We start from the raw sequence: 17,835 nt of genomic DNA on the forward strand, positions 1-17,835 counted from the left end.
TGGTTTGAGAATTTAGCCTAAGGGTCACCCCTTCATCTGGGAGAATTTCTGTTGCAAGATTGTTGCTTATACTGCAAGGTTCAAATCAGTACATTTATTCACTCATCTTTTCCTTTTTTTCGAAATGTGCTTTTAATTGTTTCCATAAGTAATACAGCAACCTTAACCACAGCAGGTATGGTATGTTTAAAAACCAGAGTGCAAAGTAAAGGGTGTACAACATTAATGAAATTAAAAGTATCCCAGAGAAAACACAAACGTAGAAATTAGTTCTTAGTCTACATTCGCAGTCTCTTTGTGCATCTGCTTGATAATAGAGACTGCATACACACTGAAAAGTAATGAGGGAGTAAAGCTAAATATAACAAATGAAAAAAGTATAGAACAAAATGAAAATTAATTATATAAAGGTTCCAACCATAATATTCAGGAAACAGTATTTTGCGATCACTCCCACCTCTTTAACCCAACACGTGTCTGCACGGCTTGGCTTTAACTATGTGTTATTGGCTCCTAGATTTGTCAAGTTTAACACTAATCTATGGTAGTTTACCTGGAACATGACAGGAACGGGTCCCAGATTTCAAAGAAGAACTTCCAGTTAACTATTAATCTATGAATTTATTTGTATCTATTTATAAATGAGGTGGTCATATAAAGCTGTTTCTATTTAAGGGTATTAAACAATTCTTGATAATTTGGAGGTTCACTCTTCCTTCAAGCAGAGGCTATGCCTTTTATTGCACATCTTTTAATAATTGAACAGTCAATTTGACATTTTCAGCCGATGTTTAAACTTTTTTCAGAAATCGTTATGTGTACATTCAACCTTAAAGCTTAAACTATTTCTGAGTCTCATAATATTTACTTGTATAAAATAAACAGACTCTGGAGACATAACATGCATCTGTACAAATTTGGAATTATTGCCAGATCCAACCTTCAGATTTGAAATACTTTTGACCTTTTTATTTGACACTGTAGGTCCTGTATCTTATATCACATTTAAACATGCACAATCAAAGTCAGATACATCGGGGACATTACTCTTTAAGGAATTGAGAGCACCCTTAAATTATTTAAAAAATGTTGCAGACCTCTTGGAAGTTTTGTGATAATCCCCAGGGTTTCCCAGATCCAACCTGCAAGCGTTTAATATTTCTCACCCTTTCGCAACCCCATATATTTTGTATATCTTCATATTTACATCTATCCCATAGATCAATACACACGGACGTGCATCTTTTAACAACTAAAATAACACTGTCCACTTCTAAGACACATTTGAAGAGTCCCCCAGATTTTACCTTGAAGCTTTCTGACCCCTTGTTGACCCCTGGATTCACTGTATCACTGTAAGAGTTAAATAGTTGAAACTATTTTTTTATTTTTGGGTGGATATCTACCAAACCTTTTCATGAACGCCCGAAAGCTCAGGAAATTTTTGCTTTCATTTAATCCTGTAACTTTATTGTATTTCAGCGTTGTCGCGCAAAACAGCATCATAAAAGCCTGAGAATAAAACTATAAATAAATAAACACCTTACCTTTTGCAGCGGGGAGATCGTTGGATAGATGTTCTGGTGTAGCTGGGACATCAACCTAAAAAGGATTATAAACAACACTATGACTATGTAAGTTTACAACATAGACATATTTGATATCATAACAAGATATGGTTCAATTATTGTAACAGAGGACATATTTTATCAATGTCTTAGAATAAAGTTATTTCACTACACAGTTCGCTGAAACATGACAGCTATTTATCCAACTTATTTTCTTTTTACAGTGTGTTGTTACAGAGGTCTAATTATTCCTAGCTTTGTGTCTAGGTTATGGACTTAACAGAGACAGGAAAACATGTTACATTTAAGTTTAGAGAGGGTTTATGAGCATCTACGTTAGGGGAGAGGTTAAACTGGGTCAGGTTGTTTACCTTGTGGGACGGAGGTCTTTTTAAACAGCTACTGCCATCCTCTCTGTGCGGAGGTCAGCTGGGGGTCATTTAGAGTCTCTTTAATGGACGGGGCAAAGGCAGGCCCTTTAAGCGACTGAGAGAGGGTCACATGACCGGAGGAGAACAGAAAGAGCAGAACAAGAAGAGAGAGCAGTCCCGTCCCACCCCCCGACTCAGCCACCTCCCCTCGCACTGCGCCAAAGCGAACAAGGCGTAGAGGAGGTCAAGGAGGTTTTTGGTGCGGCGCTATGAACCGTCTCTGTCGGGGTAAACACTCAGGGAAGTTAATGCGTGTTTACTGATGATGCCCAATGTGATCGGCGTTCGCCTCACATTGAATTATATGAACAAACACAGTAGATAGTGTTTCTAGAGCGGCGATGTCACTATCGCTAAATCCCCTAAATCTCGGTCGGAGAGAGATTTTCCACAAAATGCATCACATGGCGTTCAAATACAAATAGGAAAAGCATTCTTATCAGATTAACAAGGTCAGCGACAAGGTCATAAATAGCCATTTGCTGTTTGCACTGTTTATAAGTATTTTGGGTAATCTTCCGACACACATTGGATTTCATGTCGGAACATATGATGTTTCATTAAGTTTTTCGCGCACTTAAAAATGATATCCAGTCCGTTTAATTCATGAGAGGCTTCCAAAATTGTCCGGCTTTATTTTCATTTTGGTTATGTTAGTTTATATTAGGAGTCCTTTTTATGAGGCCGTAATTATTCTCTCAAACACCAGTGTTTTCTTTCAAAATGTTTATTCAGCATCAACAAAGAGGAAAATATTAAAGGGCTTACATAAGCTCAAAATCAGTATCGTTGAACAAATCTCTACATGGAGATGATCACCAACTCACCAGCACGTGATTTAGTATCTCAAAATTGATTGTTATGCCTACAAAGTCAGAAAAATGATGTTTTAAATCAAAGAAATGACATCAAAATCCTTATTTAGAGCATCTAAAAAAATCACAAAAATCAAAAAAGCTCCCGGACTGTTTTGCATCTCTGGTTGACGGGTGTACATAATGTATGAGCAGCTATTTATAGATGTATTAGAGTGGATGTTTGGGGGGCATAATCATGAACACAACTACACAGGCTTTTCAGAATAAAACAGCCGACAATATCCACATTTGCACACCATGCTTTTATAAGCCCTTTAACACTAAAGAACTATTATTTTACAAAAAGGAGGGAACAGCAATACAATATGTATACAGTATGTTAGACGTTTCTCTTTTCTCAGTTTGTAAATGCTCAATTTACAAGGGACACAATTCCACCAATTACCCTTCAGAAAGAAATATCTACTGCACTGCACTTTCCTAGAACTAAGCTACTACATTTTAAAGTGATCAACCACGCAGTTCAAGGTTTAAAGAATAGGGGGCGATAAATTACGTTGCGCCGGCAGCTGTGGAGCAACATTGTATCAAACCGCTTGCAGTGAATAACGAATCATTACCAAGTAAAATAGCTTGATACAATGTCCTTCTTCACGATCACATTGAGAAACTTAATGTACTATGGCGTCTTTCTTTATCTCAACGTCCAGTCGATTTCTCCTCGAGGAAAGGATAGATTACCTTAATTACTTACGTAGTTTACCCAGCGGGAGTATGATTTAATAATCAGAGGGATTTTTCTTTGCAAACCAGTTTTTAACTATTTCAGTGTTGTGCTATCTGTGTCTCATTTGCTTTTTAGTTTTCAGTTCTAAAAAGGAGGGAGTGTCCATAAAAAATCCATTACTTGGGTTGAAACAGCCATGGGGACTCAGGTGCGGGTTGTATAAACAGTTCAATATCTGGTGTATGGCTGATCTCTGTACACTCCCTTGGCTGCTCGTGCCGACGTTGCCTTGCCGCGGTTGTTTGCCCACTCTTCCTGACCTGATTAAGAAAAACATAGAAGAAACAGATGGAGAGTGATCACAGGGACATGGAACTTAAATCATTCATTCAGAACAAAACCACGCTAAGTCTTTCGAGCTCTACGCAAATGTGCTACGACAATTATGCAGCAGGAAAATTTGTGAGCACTTTTGAGTGTCTGGTATTGACGTGGTCTATACAAAAGAGCCGTTGCAGCCCTTGGATGCAAACAGCGACTCACCCCGAGACATCGGGATCTCACCTCGAAAGATGCATCTCAGATAATTGAATGAGAGGATCAAATAGCTACTTGAAAAGGACCCATTTAGTGGCTCCCAGCAAAAAGGTCACAATTACCATTTGCCCAAATCAGCCTCTGTTCACCCCCTGGTACTGTCAATGGGAAAGTGCCAGTATCGATGGCACCCTTTGTCTGATCTTCAACCAGCGCTGAGACTTCCCTTGAGCTGCGGTTCACAAAGGTTTTCTTTCTGTTTTTTTTATGTGTACAGGCTCTCTCTGTTGGCAGCGCACAGCCAATACCCCTTAATTAAACCTGTCACCCTTTCACTGACAGTCACTTTGAAGAAACACCTCAAGGTAACCTTGTGCTTCTAGAACAAGGATGCGCATCAGTGCTGTTTATCTGTTTTGTTTGAACTGTCGCCTTCTTTCTGTGTGACCCGCGCACCTGCAGCTTTTATCTCACTCCAATGACTTGAAGGCTCTTAGTTCCTTCCGTTTGGGCCGTCACAAAAGTTGGGGGACGTTTATTTATTAGCAGAGATTCACTTTCAAAACAAACGCATTTTTATCTCTAAAAGCATGAAAAGAGCACACATACAGTAGGTTCAATGATGCAGAGGCTTTCAGTAAGAACTGATATTTGCATTTAAAGGGAGAAAACCTCCCAGAAGAACAATCTTCTTCATTTGTAAAATTTTTAACGACATGAAAAATTTGCAACATATATATTTATAAAACAGAAATGATGCACTCTAACTAACAATATTAAAAATAGATATTCAATGCAATTCCACATGTAGAAAATCTTGTCCCTGAGCTGAATTAAAACTCCCCAGAAGATATAAGGGCAAAAATCAGTACAGCTTGGTTTGAACACTGTTTATAAATGGGTCGCCAAGTGCTTGCTCACTTTGGGAACTGTTTCTATATTGTAAGGTCTTGAGTGCCTTGACATAACGTATGGTGTGAATTTGTGAAATACAAATAGCATTGAATTGAATTTGCATTCATTAACAGATTCAGACACTTATTATCTGCTTTAATGACTTCCTCATTGTTAAGGTGCCATATCTTTTTAGTTCTAGGTTAACAATATGCTCAATTTATTTTTGAAATAACATGAGTCACTGAAGCTGCCCGAGGATGACTCTCAGTTTGACCTGTTTTGTTTGTTTTGTGCTACTTTAAGTTTCCCGGGTTAGATTTTTTTGTAAGGGCCAAAGAGCTGATGGCATGGAATTGTCTCCGTCCACCAAGTGTGTCTTTCTTATTCAATATCTACTTCTGGCCTTGAAATTGCAGAGCACCCGTACCAATACATCAAAGCACCACCTTGGTTATTATCAAAGAAGCAGCCTGACTCATTATTCACTTGGTGCAGAAGCTCCACATACAATATTAGCTTTAGCTCAACCTTCAGCGGCACAGCAGCACGGTCTACTGTACTTTACATTAGCTGCACTGTCATTTGAGTTCTGCGGCAGAAATGACCTTGGCCCACATTTCCCTGTATGTGACAGTAAGCTGACACAGTATTGTCGAACATCATGCTGTTAACTTTGTCTGAACTCTGTGGCAACTGGAGCTTTTAAAACCCTCTTCAGACATAATGAAGGGCCTTCAAACAGGACACCAGTCATTATTAAATGGCCAGTGGCCTTAAACATAAAGCTGATCTATTTAGCTGAGTGCGGAGGCAGACATTAGAATAAAACGAACTAGTGGCTTGGGAAGAAGGACTTGGATTCTTGAATTCCCTCTTACTTGATTCGTTTGTATCATTCTTTGATGTGCGTACAATATAAAAAGTTGAATTTTCTAAATTAGATTTACTTAGATATACATAAATGTCCACATATAATCGACCATGTGGAAGTATTGCGGGTAATGCTTACAAATTAAGTACACATATTCATACCACGAGAACTGCTCTAAATTCTTCAGGATCAGTATCATGGAGTAAAATCGTTAATTTGTGAATAAATCACTTATTATGGCCGTATTTTCAATGCGTCTGAGACCTCATGTAATAACCCAGGTACTATGGCAACTAAGATGTTGCCAGCAGAACGAAGTCAGGAAATGCATATTTATATAGTTCTGACGACTGAAGATATAGATACAATGGAGAAAGAAAGGTTTGCAACTCACCATACGAATCATACGAATTCCCTTCTGTTCCATATTCATAGTAGTCATCTGAGCTGTAAACAGACAGAACAGAAAGGTGAATATAAGTCTTCATGAGACGAGAGATTAACAATACACTCTGCATCAAATAAATTGCACTTATCAGGAAATGGAAAACGAAAACGGAATAAAACTTATTTTTTGTTCTGTTGTTCAAAGTCATATGTATTATCATCGCAATCATACACTAATTTATTCAGTGGTAATAAAGAAATGCATACAGGAAGTTTCTTTCTCAGACATACACTGCTGCATATGAAAGTAATGAACAAACAAGAGGCAGCTTTCAATCACTCAAAAGTTTGGCCACATTTGTGGTTCAACAAGGCAATTTCCTCCCCCCTATATCTGCAGCAGCTCCCAGTTCCATATCACTGCATATGGAGATCAATGAGCGGTGGCAACTTTAATGAAAAATAAAAAGATGGGGCGGCGAATTGCACAGCGGTTCGTTCCTCCCTTACTTATTTATTTATTTTTGCAGTCAGCGGTGAGATGCTGACAGAACAATCCTGCGTCAGTATCATTCAGTAACAGCGCTATCATTCAAGAGAGGCAATTCATCATAAGGCTGCCACTGAGCCGACACCAGCCATCACAGCTGGGTCCTCTCCGCCTGCCTGTCAGTCTGTCAGCGACAGCAGCACCTTTCTGCTCTCCGGATTAGAGAGCTGAAGGCGCCATCCAAAGCACCAACACATCACATCAACACCGCCCGACTGCTGAGGGCAAAGAGGTGACAGTAATGACACACCAGTGTGGAAGTAACGAATTACATTTTCCTCTTGTTACTGTAATGGAGTAGCGTTTTGCGGTGTGATCTTTAAAAGCCAAACTGAGCGTCCAGAGTCATGGTTGAGACACTCTGCTCCTTTATCAGATTACAGCAGTTTGCAGCTCTCCAGCAAATCTATTTCTACAAATTCACTCTGCTATTAAGTCCGGACAGGAGGTTCCATTATAGAGAAGAATTAGAACAAGTTTAGGTGATCTACAACACCTAAACCAGAATATATAACCTCTTTATATATTTTGAGTCTGGTATAGGTGTTGGCAATCGATTCATCCAATTTCTGATGTTGCTCTCTGCCTTTAATCTATTAGTTTGCATAAAGTGACACTATATATTTGTATTTGGACACAGAAATCTATTTGACTGAATTATTTTGTGATCATACGAGACATTACACATTCCATTTTACCTTTTGTATTAATTTAGTTGAAAATCACCTTTACTCCTGTCAAAGTGTATTGACAACATCTTAATGTTTGGCTAAATGATAATCTGCTGAACTAAACCAATTAGTTTATATTAGCAAAAACTAGCGTAGTGTACTTGTTAACCTCTTATTGTAGGCAGAGGCAATCACTCCACACTAATACAACTGAAGTGAACAGAATTCCAAATATAGTGCTCGCAAAACCTACTTAAAAAAATTATTGTAGAACTTTCTTTTTCTAGAAGCGGTGTTCTTGTTATTCCTAGTGGGGCTTCATCCTTTCGCAAGACTCTAGGGCATCCATTTTTAAGGTTGTTCTCAAGCAACAAAGGATCCAAAGGGTGGACCCCTCTTGGGCCAATCTATGCCAGGGATAATTGTTTAGGTTTGACAGAGCTAACTAGCTATACCGGCTGCAGTAAGTGGAGCGGCTCAAAGTCGCTAAGTATTCAATGGAAAAGGTGGGACAAGCTGGTGATGCAAACAGGAAATCCTATGTGGACCAGACATTTGGTTAGCCCTCTTGTTAGCCCAAAAATCTGTAATTCTCCGAGTACTGGGTTACTGTGGAGCTCCAGTGCACAGTGTGTTCTCTGGATTTTCCGAAGTGGATTTAACTACTCTGCAATTCACTTCCATTTGATGGAAGCAAATATCTCAACAACACAGACATCAAACCCTGAGCAACACACTGTCAAATATTATTTGTGGCTAGACATCAGTAAAGGTTGTAATTTGATGCTTACTTTGGCAGCCTCTCTCGCTCTGATAATGTCTCTCAACAGCAAGAGCATCACAAACTGATTGACTCCATTGTTACCTGCAACATTTTCTTGGTAAGGATGAACAAGACAACATGACCAATTGAGGACAGTGGGAGGCGTCGTTTTAAGAGCGCTATAGCGGCTCAATGAGACATGAGACAGCTCCCTAAAGAGGCTTGTGCCTTAAGTCAGGCTTAGCATAAATTCTACACAGTCCATAATTCAGCAACAAACAATGCCAAGCCAGCGGGAGCAAACAAGGCTTTCCCCCTGTGCTAATGCAGTCTCTCTCTCTCCAAGAAGTTAGGCCAGCTGCTGTTGCTGTGAGCACAGGGTTTCCAGTCAGCCCCCGTGGCTGAGGTGCCACCATGCATCTGCCGCAAACGTTAAGTCACTGGAATATCACTGACACCCATCATTGGCCAACAGAGACACAGAAGGGGAGGAGAGAGCGGGACGGGGATACATGTGACAAGTGAAGGCATGCTTTGGCTCGTCAGTGTGCAGCCCGAGACACGAGCTGACAGGATACTAAATAATTAGATTTCACACCATGCTAAAATACAGGGGTGTATTCCAGAGAGGTCGCCTTTGAAATAAACATCCATTTTTATGAATGTCAGAAAATCAATTTGCCACGATTCACAGGTGCTTGCAGACATATTGTGGAGTATGTGAAATACTGGATTATTTTGGGATCTCTTGCACAGCTCTAACAACAACAATGGGAAAACATCCAAATAATACAAACCAGGATACAGCTCTGCTAAAACCATCTCAGAGGCTTGCTTACATGCTGTTGGCTGTCAGCATTTCCCCCTGTAATTTATTCCCATTACGTTCGTTTCACAACAAAAAAAAAAAGGAAACCGGGAGCCAAGATTCTTAAAAAAAAAAAAATAAACCTTTACTCACTTAACCCGTCATGTTTCTCTGTTGCTAAAGGCGGAAAGAACCAATAAAATCAGCTGTCCGTGCTGAAAGCTGCCAGTGCAGACCTGCTCTTCACACAAAGGAGAAGAGGGCAACAAAAGCTGTTAGGCGCCTCTAATTTCCGAGGTGACATTTTATCAATAATGCTGCCCAACTTCTCTGCGTAGTTACTTTCCCGTCTGAGTTACAGAGGCCGGTGATTCTTGAGATGCAACCTGAAGGTCAATCCCTGCTACTCATTAAATTAGACATGTTGAGCAGAAAATTGTCAAATGTGTGGGACCATTTAAAGCATAGAAAAGATGGTCCCTACGGGATGACTTGCAAACTCTGTAAGAAAAAAATGTGCAAGTCATCGGCAGTGAAGAGTTCATCGAGGTACCAACATATGGAGCTCTAACCAGTCGGAGGAATACACGACTGTCACTGAACAATTCATTTGTGACGATTGGAAATAAAGATGGTGGAGGTAAACCACACAGCTGCCATCAACACAGAGCAACCAAGGGAAGTGATAGAGAAATGTAAAGATCTCTACCAAGAAGAGGGTTGCAGTTGTAGACAATGATGCAGCGGATCTGGTGCTGTGTGTTGAACTATTTACTAATGACCCATCCTGTGTCTACATACAGGCAGAAAATTGAAGGCGAAAAAAACTGAAGACCCAGTCTGTTTTTGCAATCAGACGCCTTTGGTGCATCTCAAGGCTGCCAAAAAAAAATCTAAAACACGTGCCTGAACACAAAGGCATCCAACATAGAACTTCACATTCCTCATGCTGGAGTGCCTGCTGGAGCAGAGGGGGACAGTTGCACTGTGCTGTGTTGTCGGACCAATTACCAGCCAATGGTCTGACTAAGATATTTAACAAGGGAGGACATTGCCTCTGTGATGAAACCTTTAATCACAGTCACAGAGCTGCCCTCAGTAAATGGAAATGCATCTCTGTCTGCTATGCTGCCCATGCTAATAAATATAAAGAGACACCACTTGTTGCTGGATGATAGCATGACGGGGGGCAACCCACTCCTAGCTGCTGTGCTACACCCATGTTTTAAGAACTTGACATTCCCGGATACACAGAAATAGGACATGGGACACTTGACGGTGTGAGATCTTGCTGGAGGTTCATCTGCAGCAGAAGCTGCTCAGAGAGAGAGAGAGAGAGAGGACCATAACAGCAGTGCAAAGGAGATAGAGGCCACACCAGAGAAAAAAAAGGATAAACAGCAGGAGATATCCATGGTGATGGCTACTGATGAAGAACAGCCACAGAGGGAGATACTGATGAAATCAAATCATAGGTGTAAGACCAAGGTTGATTCAGGTCCACTGATTGCCACTATCTTAAGCTTGCCTGAAAAAAGCTTAATGCATGGGATCCATCCTTTCCACATCCACGCCATCAGAGTGCGTCTTCTCCAACAGCGGCTTCACTGTGAGCAAGACACAGAGCTGGCTTCTGCTCAACAGTGAGGGCAAACTTGTGTTTCTATCTCAGAATATGAGAAGACTGAGAGCATACAATTGTGAGTCATTAACACTTTTTTGTGAAAATCTAAATATGTATTAATATTTTTTTCTCATTCTAAAGTGTTTTGTTTGATTCATGGCTACTTCTACATAGACCTGTTCATTATTTAATATTAATTTAATTTATAGAATTTACATTTAATTTTAGACTTAGTAACAAAGGTGTATTTAGCTTTTTTTTAAATCATGTATTTGTTGGTGTTCCATGTCCAGAAGTAAATACACCTAAAAAATAAATATTGCCATATAACAGTGTGCTATATGATGTATGACATTTTATTTTGTTGATGTTGGCTTGAACTGACATATTGGTCTCCTAAGTAATTCTTTGAAAAGGAGCAGCAATAAAACATATTTAACATTGAGGCAATTCAGGGTGCCTCATTATGGACTTTATAGAGTAGTATGAGAAAAAGCTACAAGAAAAACAACTCGACTCAAACAATATGATTTCTTACCATTGATCCCATATCGCAGCTTCACCCAGTTAAAAGTGTTCAGCTGGCTGCACAAACACATTATAGGCGTTAGATGAGGTGCCCCAGGTGGTTCGATTTTACTCGGGGATATCGTTCTGTCATAGGTGTGAAAGTGCTTTGACTTTCTAAATAGGTCGGCTCTTGATTTGACGTTCATTAGCAGGAGGCGTCCGCTGCTTTGTGTCTCCCTCAACTCGCCGGGCCAAGAAGAAGCGGAGGAGTGAGGGAAAAAACACAAGCGCATCTGTCTAAAGTGTCAGCGAGGAACGTGTGAGGCCAACACAACGCCTATTAGATAAGAGTGTCTCTTTCAACAGGCCTCCGACGCCAGGCCTACTTTTCCACAGGTAGAGACGCAGCCCCTCTAACACATCTGTCATCTCTGTAAATGCTTTGTCTTGAGCCCTGATGTTGCTGTTCCTGGGCATCACGAAACAGATGGCGGTGTTAAATCTGAATGATGTAGTACATGTCCCTAGCGGTCTTTGTTTGCTTTCATCGTCATCACTCTTCCAGTCACTTGTGATGAATTTGAAGAAATCGTGTAGGACATTACGGAAGGGCTGCAGAGGTAATACAGAACCGGTCTGATGTGGCAGAAGGCTGCTTTTCTCCTGTTCGCTCAACCTCCTTGATGCCTCTCGTGCGATCACCTTTTTCATTAATTCTTGCCACAAGGTTGAAAGTGTAAACTGCTGAGAAGAAAAAGCCCCACAGTGAAAGCCCTGATTATACTGAATCAGTGGTGATTTCCACAGATTACAATACACAAAACTAGCACTACCCTTTTTTTCGTACAATTTAGTATGAATTGAAGCTCTCATCGTTCAAATGGAAACCTTTCTCAGGGATACAATGGTGATTGGTCAATGTGGTGGCTGATTGAAAAGCCATCTCCACTGCTGACCTCCTGCTGAAGAGTCACAAAGACAGACACAATGGCCTAAAGCAAAGATTTTACTTTATAAATGAGCCTTCACTCTGGTTTTCAGCGGAGCGTTTATGCTACTTCCCTCCCTTTCTTGAAAAAAATCCTTCAGGGAAAGTGGTGTCTATTGAAGTCAAGTCGGTCTCCACTGTTCTCTCTAGAGGAACATGTGGGGTTGTTACACTGTGACTACCTGGATTCTGTGGCTTTGTTGTTGTTTTATGGAAAGCGCTTTATATTTACAATATGCCACTGTTTGTCTTTGGACAGAGAGAGTGGTGTAAATTACGCCCTCCGCCCCCTCAGATGGTCTAATTCCCACCACAGCACCTGTCACTCATCTTGACAAGCTGTCCATATTAAAAACAACATCCAGGTGCCTAGCATCTGGGAGACAAGCACTGGTCTTTTCTCAAAATCAGACAAAACTGAAAAAACACTGAATGTATTGTACTAAATGGATGATGTCTTCTGCCTTGGGCTGCGACACAACAAGCAAACCTTGGAATCGCATCATTGATAAAGGCTATCAAACCTTTTGCATCACTTACAATTGAACACACAAAGACGACAACTAAATGCAAACGGATATGTCCAATCTGGGCCTTTGTGAGGGGGCAGAACAAATCACTGCTCTGTATCTGTAATTTGAATAGCATCACACAACAGAGGCACCCAACTGGCCTACCGTTTTACAGCCCAGCGTGAATCTACTAGAAACGGTTTCATTATTTGCTCTGAATACACAGGCTTTGCTTTGGCATTGTCACCACAGGGCCCTCTTATAACAGTCAAATAAAATGGGGCCTGAAAAATATGCAACAGATTGCTCTTTTACCCCAACCCTATTAACTGGTGCCAAGGGTTCTGGTAATGCTGCAAAATAAATAAATTGCTATGGAATTGTATACAAAAAATGTGCGGTTCCCAGAGGATGAATCCAACTGACTTCGGTGATCCTGTTTTTAAGGCTCTCAGTGTCACTGGGAGCCTTTTGCTTTCGCTGTAGGTAGATTCATCCGGCCTGCTACACCGTGGGCTAAAAAATCAATGAATCAATAAATTACCACAATAACAATTCCTTTGTGCCCAATCGTGCTACCTACTCAAAAACATTTATTTTAGTTAGCGTATGTCATCAGTCAGCCTGGTGGTCAGTTTGGTTGACAGACTGACAGAAAGACAAAAACACGTAGAGCAGGTCTATTTTACCCACTGCCTCCCTGAACTGTCACCAACATTACATCGCAAGAGATGAGTTTCTGATAACTTTGCTGTTAAGCTGCGTTAATGACCACAACACAGCTTATTCCTGGCAGCACCATATATATGAAACACGAGAATTGTCTATCTATAAACCTCCCGTCCTTACTTCTGTATTCACAGGCCTCTAGCACCCAATGAGTCACTCCTATAATGACCACATCTTATAGCTGTAAGCTGGTTGCTGGGAGCAATTATCTTTTTAAAAAATTTTTGTTACAACAATAAGCAAATTGCCTCAAGCACATTCATGAACTAACTTTAGCATAAGCTATTGTTAGCGCCCTCAAGCTCTCCCTGTGTGTTGCATAATGGGTGTATTTAGTGAGTGGATTCGTATTCAGAAAGATTATACATGGACAAAACTGTCAAGGGTATATTTCCATGTCTCACTCTTCAGCCCCTGGTGGTATATTTTAGACATTTTCAAAAATTGTGATTCACTGAGCAGTGTTCCACCTGGAGGTTTGTGTGTGTCGGTGTTGATGCTAGTTTGTGTAATTCAGGGGATCTTATGAGCCATCGATTCTAAAGTGCCTCACCATGAAACTTAGAAATCCGGCCACTCTCTCTCCCCTGTTCTCTTCTGTGCCCGTCTCCTGTGCTAAGATTTACAGTTGTTCCTTGGGGATGTATCTGCCCTTTTAAAGCAGAGCTATCCTTGCACCCGCAGGCCTCAGGGATCCGGCCTGCAATGCAAAGCGTACCACAGCAAGGTGCAAGGGAAGGTGCGAGGTGTCAGCAGCCGGCAGTCTCTGAGGTGTCAAGTATGAAATAATGCTTTGATTGCACCCGAGCTGCAGGAGACGACCTCGCCATGACTTGCCAAGTGTCCAGCCAGGGTTACGCCACAGCTGTCATCCTCCTCATTTCCCTACAGAGACATCACCTCCTCACTGCTAATAAAATTAGAGACGCTCCCCACAAAAGCAGTGTCCTCAAGCCTCCTTGACCTTAGCACTTCATTGGTACCTAACCACTGCAGCGTCTGATAACCCTCCTGAGATAAAGCCCTCTGCCGCCTCTCCAAAAAAGGTTGTTAGGAATGTGCTCTGTGTTGTATAAGCACAGAGCTGTATAGAGGAGGCTGTGATCTGGGAGCTGGCGGACGGACTGCCATGGCTGTCATTCTGAGGTACCGTTCCACAAGGTTCCCACCAGGTGTCAGCGCTCTTCTGAAACATTTAAATGTCGCAAAACGTCTTCGGGCATTCTAAAAACTGCTTTTCAGTTCAAGTCTCATGTCTCATGGTTGAGAGTGTCTTATTTGCCTTTCAAATTCAATTATGTCTAAATTACCCTGTTCTAGCTGCTCTGTGGGACAGAATGTGTACAGTGTAGTTACACAGGTTGTCTTGTCGCATTTGTCAGTGGGTACTGTTTTTGCCTTGTTAGACAGTAATATGCAGTATAACAGTTTAACGCAGCACAAAACATTAAGATTTTATCTTCTTGGCGTACAGCTGTAAAGAAGCCGATTACAGTACGATATTAAATTCACAATGTGCAAATTTGAATATTACTAAGTAGGTCAAGTTTTGATATTTGTTGCATTCAATATGTCAAACAATTTTCAAATACTACAGATAGTAGTTGTAAAGAAGGGGTACATTTCCTGAGTGCCACCAGTTTGCCCCTTTCCTAAAAAACTTTATTGGGCTACTGCAACACAAAATGTTACGTTCAACGTTCTAAGTAACCCAAGTCCACTTTAGCTGAATGTCTACGCCACTGTGTCATGAATAAATCATCATCATTAGTCCTTTAAAAAACAAAACAAAAAACAAATCCATTAATTACATCGTGCTTGTGACAGTGTGTTTATTTTATCTTTAGCTGAGGAGCTTAAATCAAGTCACAATTTTTGCAAAATGGTTGTGTTACTAACGATAAAGTAGTATTATTGGATGCCTACAAGTAACATTATAGTTACTCTAGCTCACAAAATGTTAAGTCAATAAATGACAGGGTGAATGATTCAAGTAACCTACACTTCATTTTTGATGATAGAATAAATAAGCAAATGATGGTTGTAAGGATATATATTCATAATTTAAACATTTGTCAAAAGAGAATTATAAAAATATTCTGATGGAAACTAATCAATTTAGCACCTTGTTTATGGTCTTTTCTTTGTGACTGCTCGCAGGGTTAGAGCGGACGTTGTAGTAGACATAAATCCATTCTGATCTTTAGTTAACGAGGGATAAACCCCCAATTTTGTGGACATTACTGTAAATGTACACGGATGAAACAGTGAATGTTAGATGTTATCTATGGTAGCATAGTCTTCACCAGCAAAACCATTAGCAGCACCTACGCCTAAATTAATTACATTAGTATTACAAGTTAATTAATGTGTCAGTAAAGCTACTGCGGCTCCACATTTTTTTCGTCAGAGCAGCAATAAAAAAAAAACACCCTCTGTCTTTCCTGTCATGTTCACAAATGGCAGGCTTGTTTCTAGCATGAGCCATCGGGGTAATACTATGACAGAGAGACTGTAAATTGTTCTGCTTGTTATCCTACGGCAACTGAAATCCTGCCACGCAGTCGGAGCTCAGATTGGTGAGTGGGAGCTCCTTAGGCTGTGAGAAACATTGTTAGGAGACTTCTTTTCCACACTAACACCCTCACACACCAGCACACACTCTCCTCGAGGCCCTGCAGCAGCTGGGACCTGCGACGACTTTCCTCGGGCCTGGGCTGAAAATAATGCACCTCTGTCCATCACTTGGCTAAATAGGATTGTGAATGTGAAGCAGAAGCTTTGGGGCCTGGTATTATGTCGCAGTATTAAAGGTGGAGTAAGTTTAATGCACTTTCTGTCAAAATCAGTGACGATCTCATCATGGTGCGCTAGCTGTCCATCCTGTGTGTGTGAAAAAATAGACAGCCTCTGGGTTTTGTAGGCAGCCCTGGCTTTTTAATGGGAAACTAATAAAAGTGGCTTTGACACTCAACACTATTAGAGCCAATCAGAAAGTTGGTGAGTTGGTGCTGTAATGGAACATTTAATTACATTTCACAGCAAAGACAATTATCAATTCTGGTTCATACAATTCTACCTAGCTGCGGCTAGGGGCCAGAGCACCCTGTCACTTAGTCAGACTTGGGTCAATGGCACAGAACAATGGAATCACATTTGATTTATACTAAATAAGCCCCTCCTTTCACAGAGGTAGAATGTTTATCCAATCAGCTCTCTGCGTGTTGTCTTCAGGCTTAGATTTGGTCACCTCCAATCTGAATGAGGACCCCTTCGAAAGTCTCACTACACATTTAAATCAGGCTCTGCTTAGACTCCAAGTTTCTCTTAGACCCCCATCTCTGCTGGATGACCCATAAAAGAGTCTAGGTGTGAATACCTTTTGTCTCAGCAGAGGCACAGACGAATCTCTAACGAATACACATCTGAGTCTGCCAAGCTTACCCCCACATGTTTTCAGTCAGTAACACATCAGAATAATATTTCCATCTATAACTGTCATTCCTTCATTCAACTTAACTAAATATAAAATCTGCCATCACAGTGCTCATGCAGACAAGGTTAAGGTGAAGTTTAGGTTCAATCTGGTGATAGATCTGATCTGGTCTGCAGACTGCATCCGTGTCACAAAGGGAACAAAATGGCAGGAGAACAGCAAAAGGAGATGTTCAGAAAAAGAAAGATTTAAAAAGAAGTGCTCTGATTATATGAGAAAAGAAACGGGTTGGCTACATATGGTTAGAATGGGAAATAATTTCAGTCCTGGACGTATCCACTGGGACCACACATCGAGGGTGTGGCTAAAGAGACTGACATGGATGGTGATAACTTAAATCTATCTGGATAGAGCTCTGACAGTTGAAAGGCATGAAGATAGATGCAGAGCTTGCTCTCTTTCTGCCTGACAAGCTGGTAACATTAGTTGTTCCATGTTTCATAGACCACAATAGATTTGTATTATGTTTTCATATTTGCTATGGGGTGTATTTTTTCTTGTTGTTGTGTATTTTCTCCAAAATTGCTCACTATACCTTTAATCCATGTTACCAAAATGCAATATTAAAAGGTAATGAATAGATTTCTGTGCACATGTCGTCTGGTCCTGTGGTCCCGAATAGAAGGACTTAAGATTTAAGAGAGTAATAGAGTATCATATTGCAATAATTTTATAGACAGGAGTAAACCGAGGACATTAAAACAGAACCCTAAGTTAATGGGATTTGATCCGTCACAAGACTGTGCACTGAAGTGCTGTGCACAGCTTGTAAAGTTGTGTACATGCATATTGTCGGCCTGCACCAACATTAACTTTGAAACCAAATCCAGGACACGGGACACAAAAATCTGAGAAGAAAAAAGTGAATCATCCGTCTCTGGAGGCACAGGCTTAGCTGTCTGGTCCCTATTAGCTGCTTCGTCTCTCACTAGATAAGAGACATGAAAA

General features: G+C 40.7%; 1 protein-coding gene across 1 annotated transcript in view; it reads right to left on the bottom strand.

Annotated features, from left to right (window-relative positions):
• Positions 1-3,595: 3,595 nt before the first annotated feature.
• khdrbs3 (KH domain containing, RNA binding, signal transduction associated 3) overlaps positions 3,596-17,835 on the bottom strand; it is a 107,872-nt gene continuing 93,632 nt past the window's right edge. Inside the window, exons 8-9 of the mRNA XM_053446999.1 lie at positions 6,244-6,296; positions 3,596-3,864 (exon numbers count right to left, since the gene is read on the bottom strand). Of these exons, the coding sequence (XP_053302974.1) occupies positions 3,773-3,864; positions 6,244-6,296 (145 nt within the window). The 3' untranslated portion in view covers positions 3,596-3,772. The remainder of the gene's footprint in view (positions 3,865-6,243; positions 6,297-17,835) is intronic.

This window comes from Pleuronectes platessa, chromosome 18 (assembly GCF_947347685.1).
Source record: "Pleuronectes platessa chromosome 18, fPlePla1.1, whole genome shotgun sequence".
Classification (NCBI taxonomy): Eukaryota; Metazoa; Chordata; class Actinopteri; order Pleuronectiformes; family Pleuronectidae; genus Pleuronectes; species Pleuronectes platessa.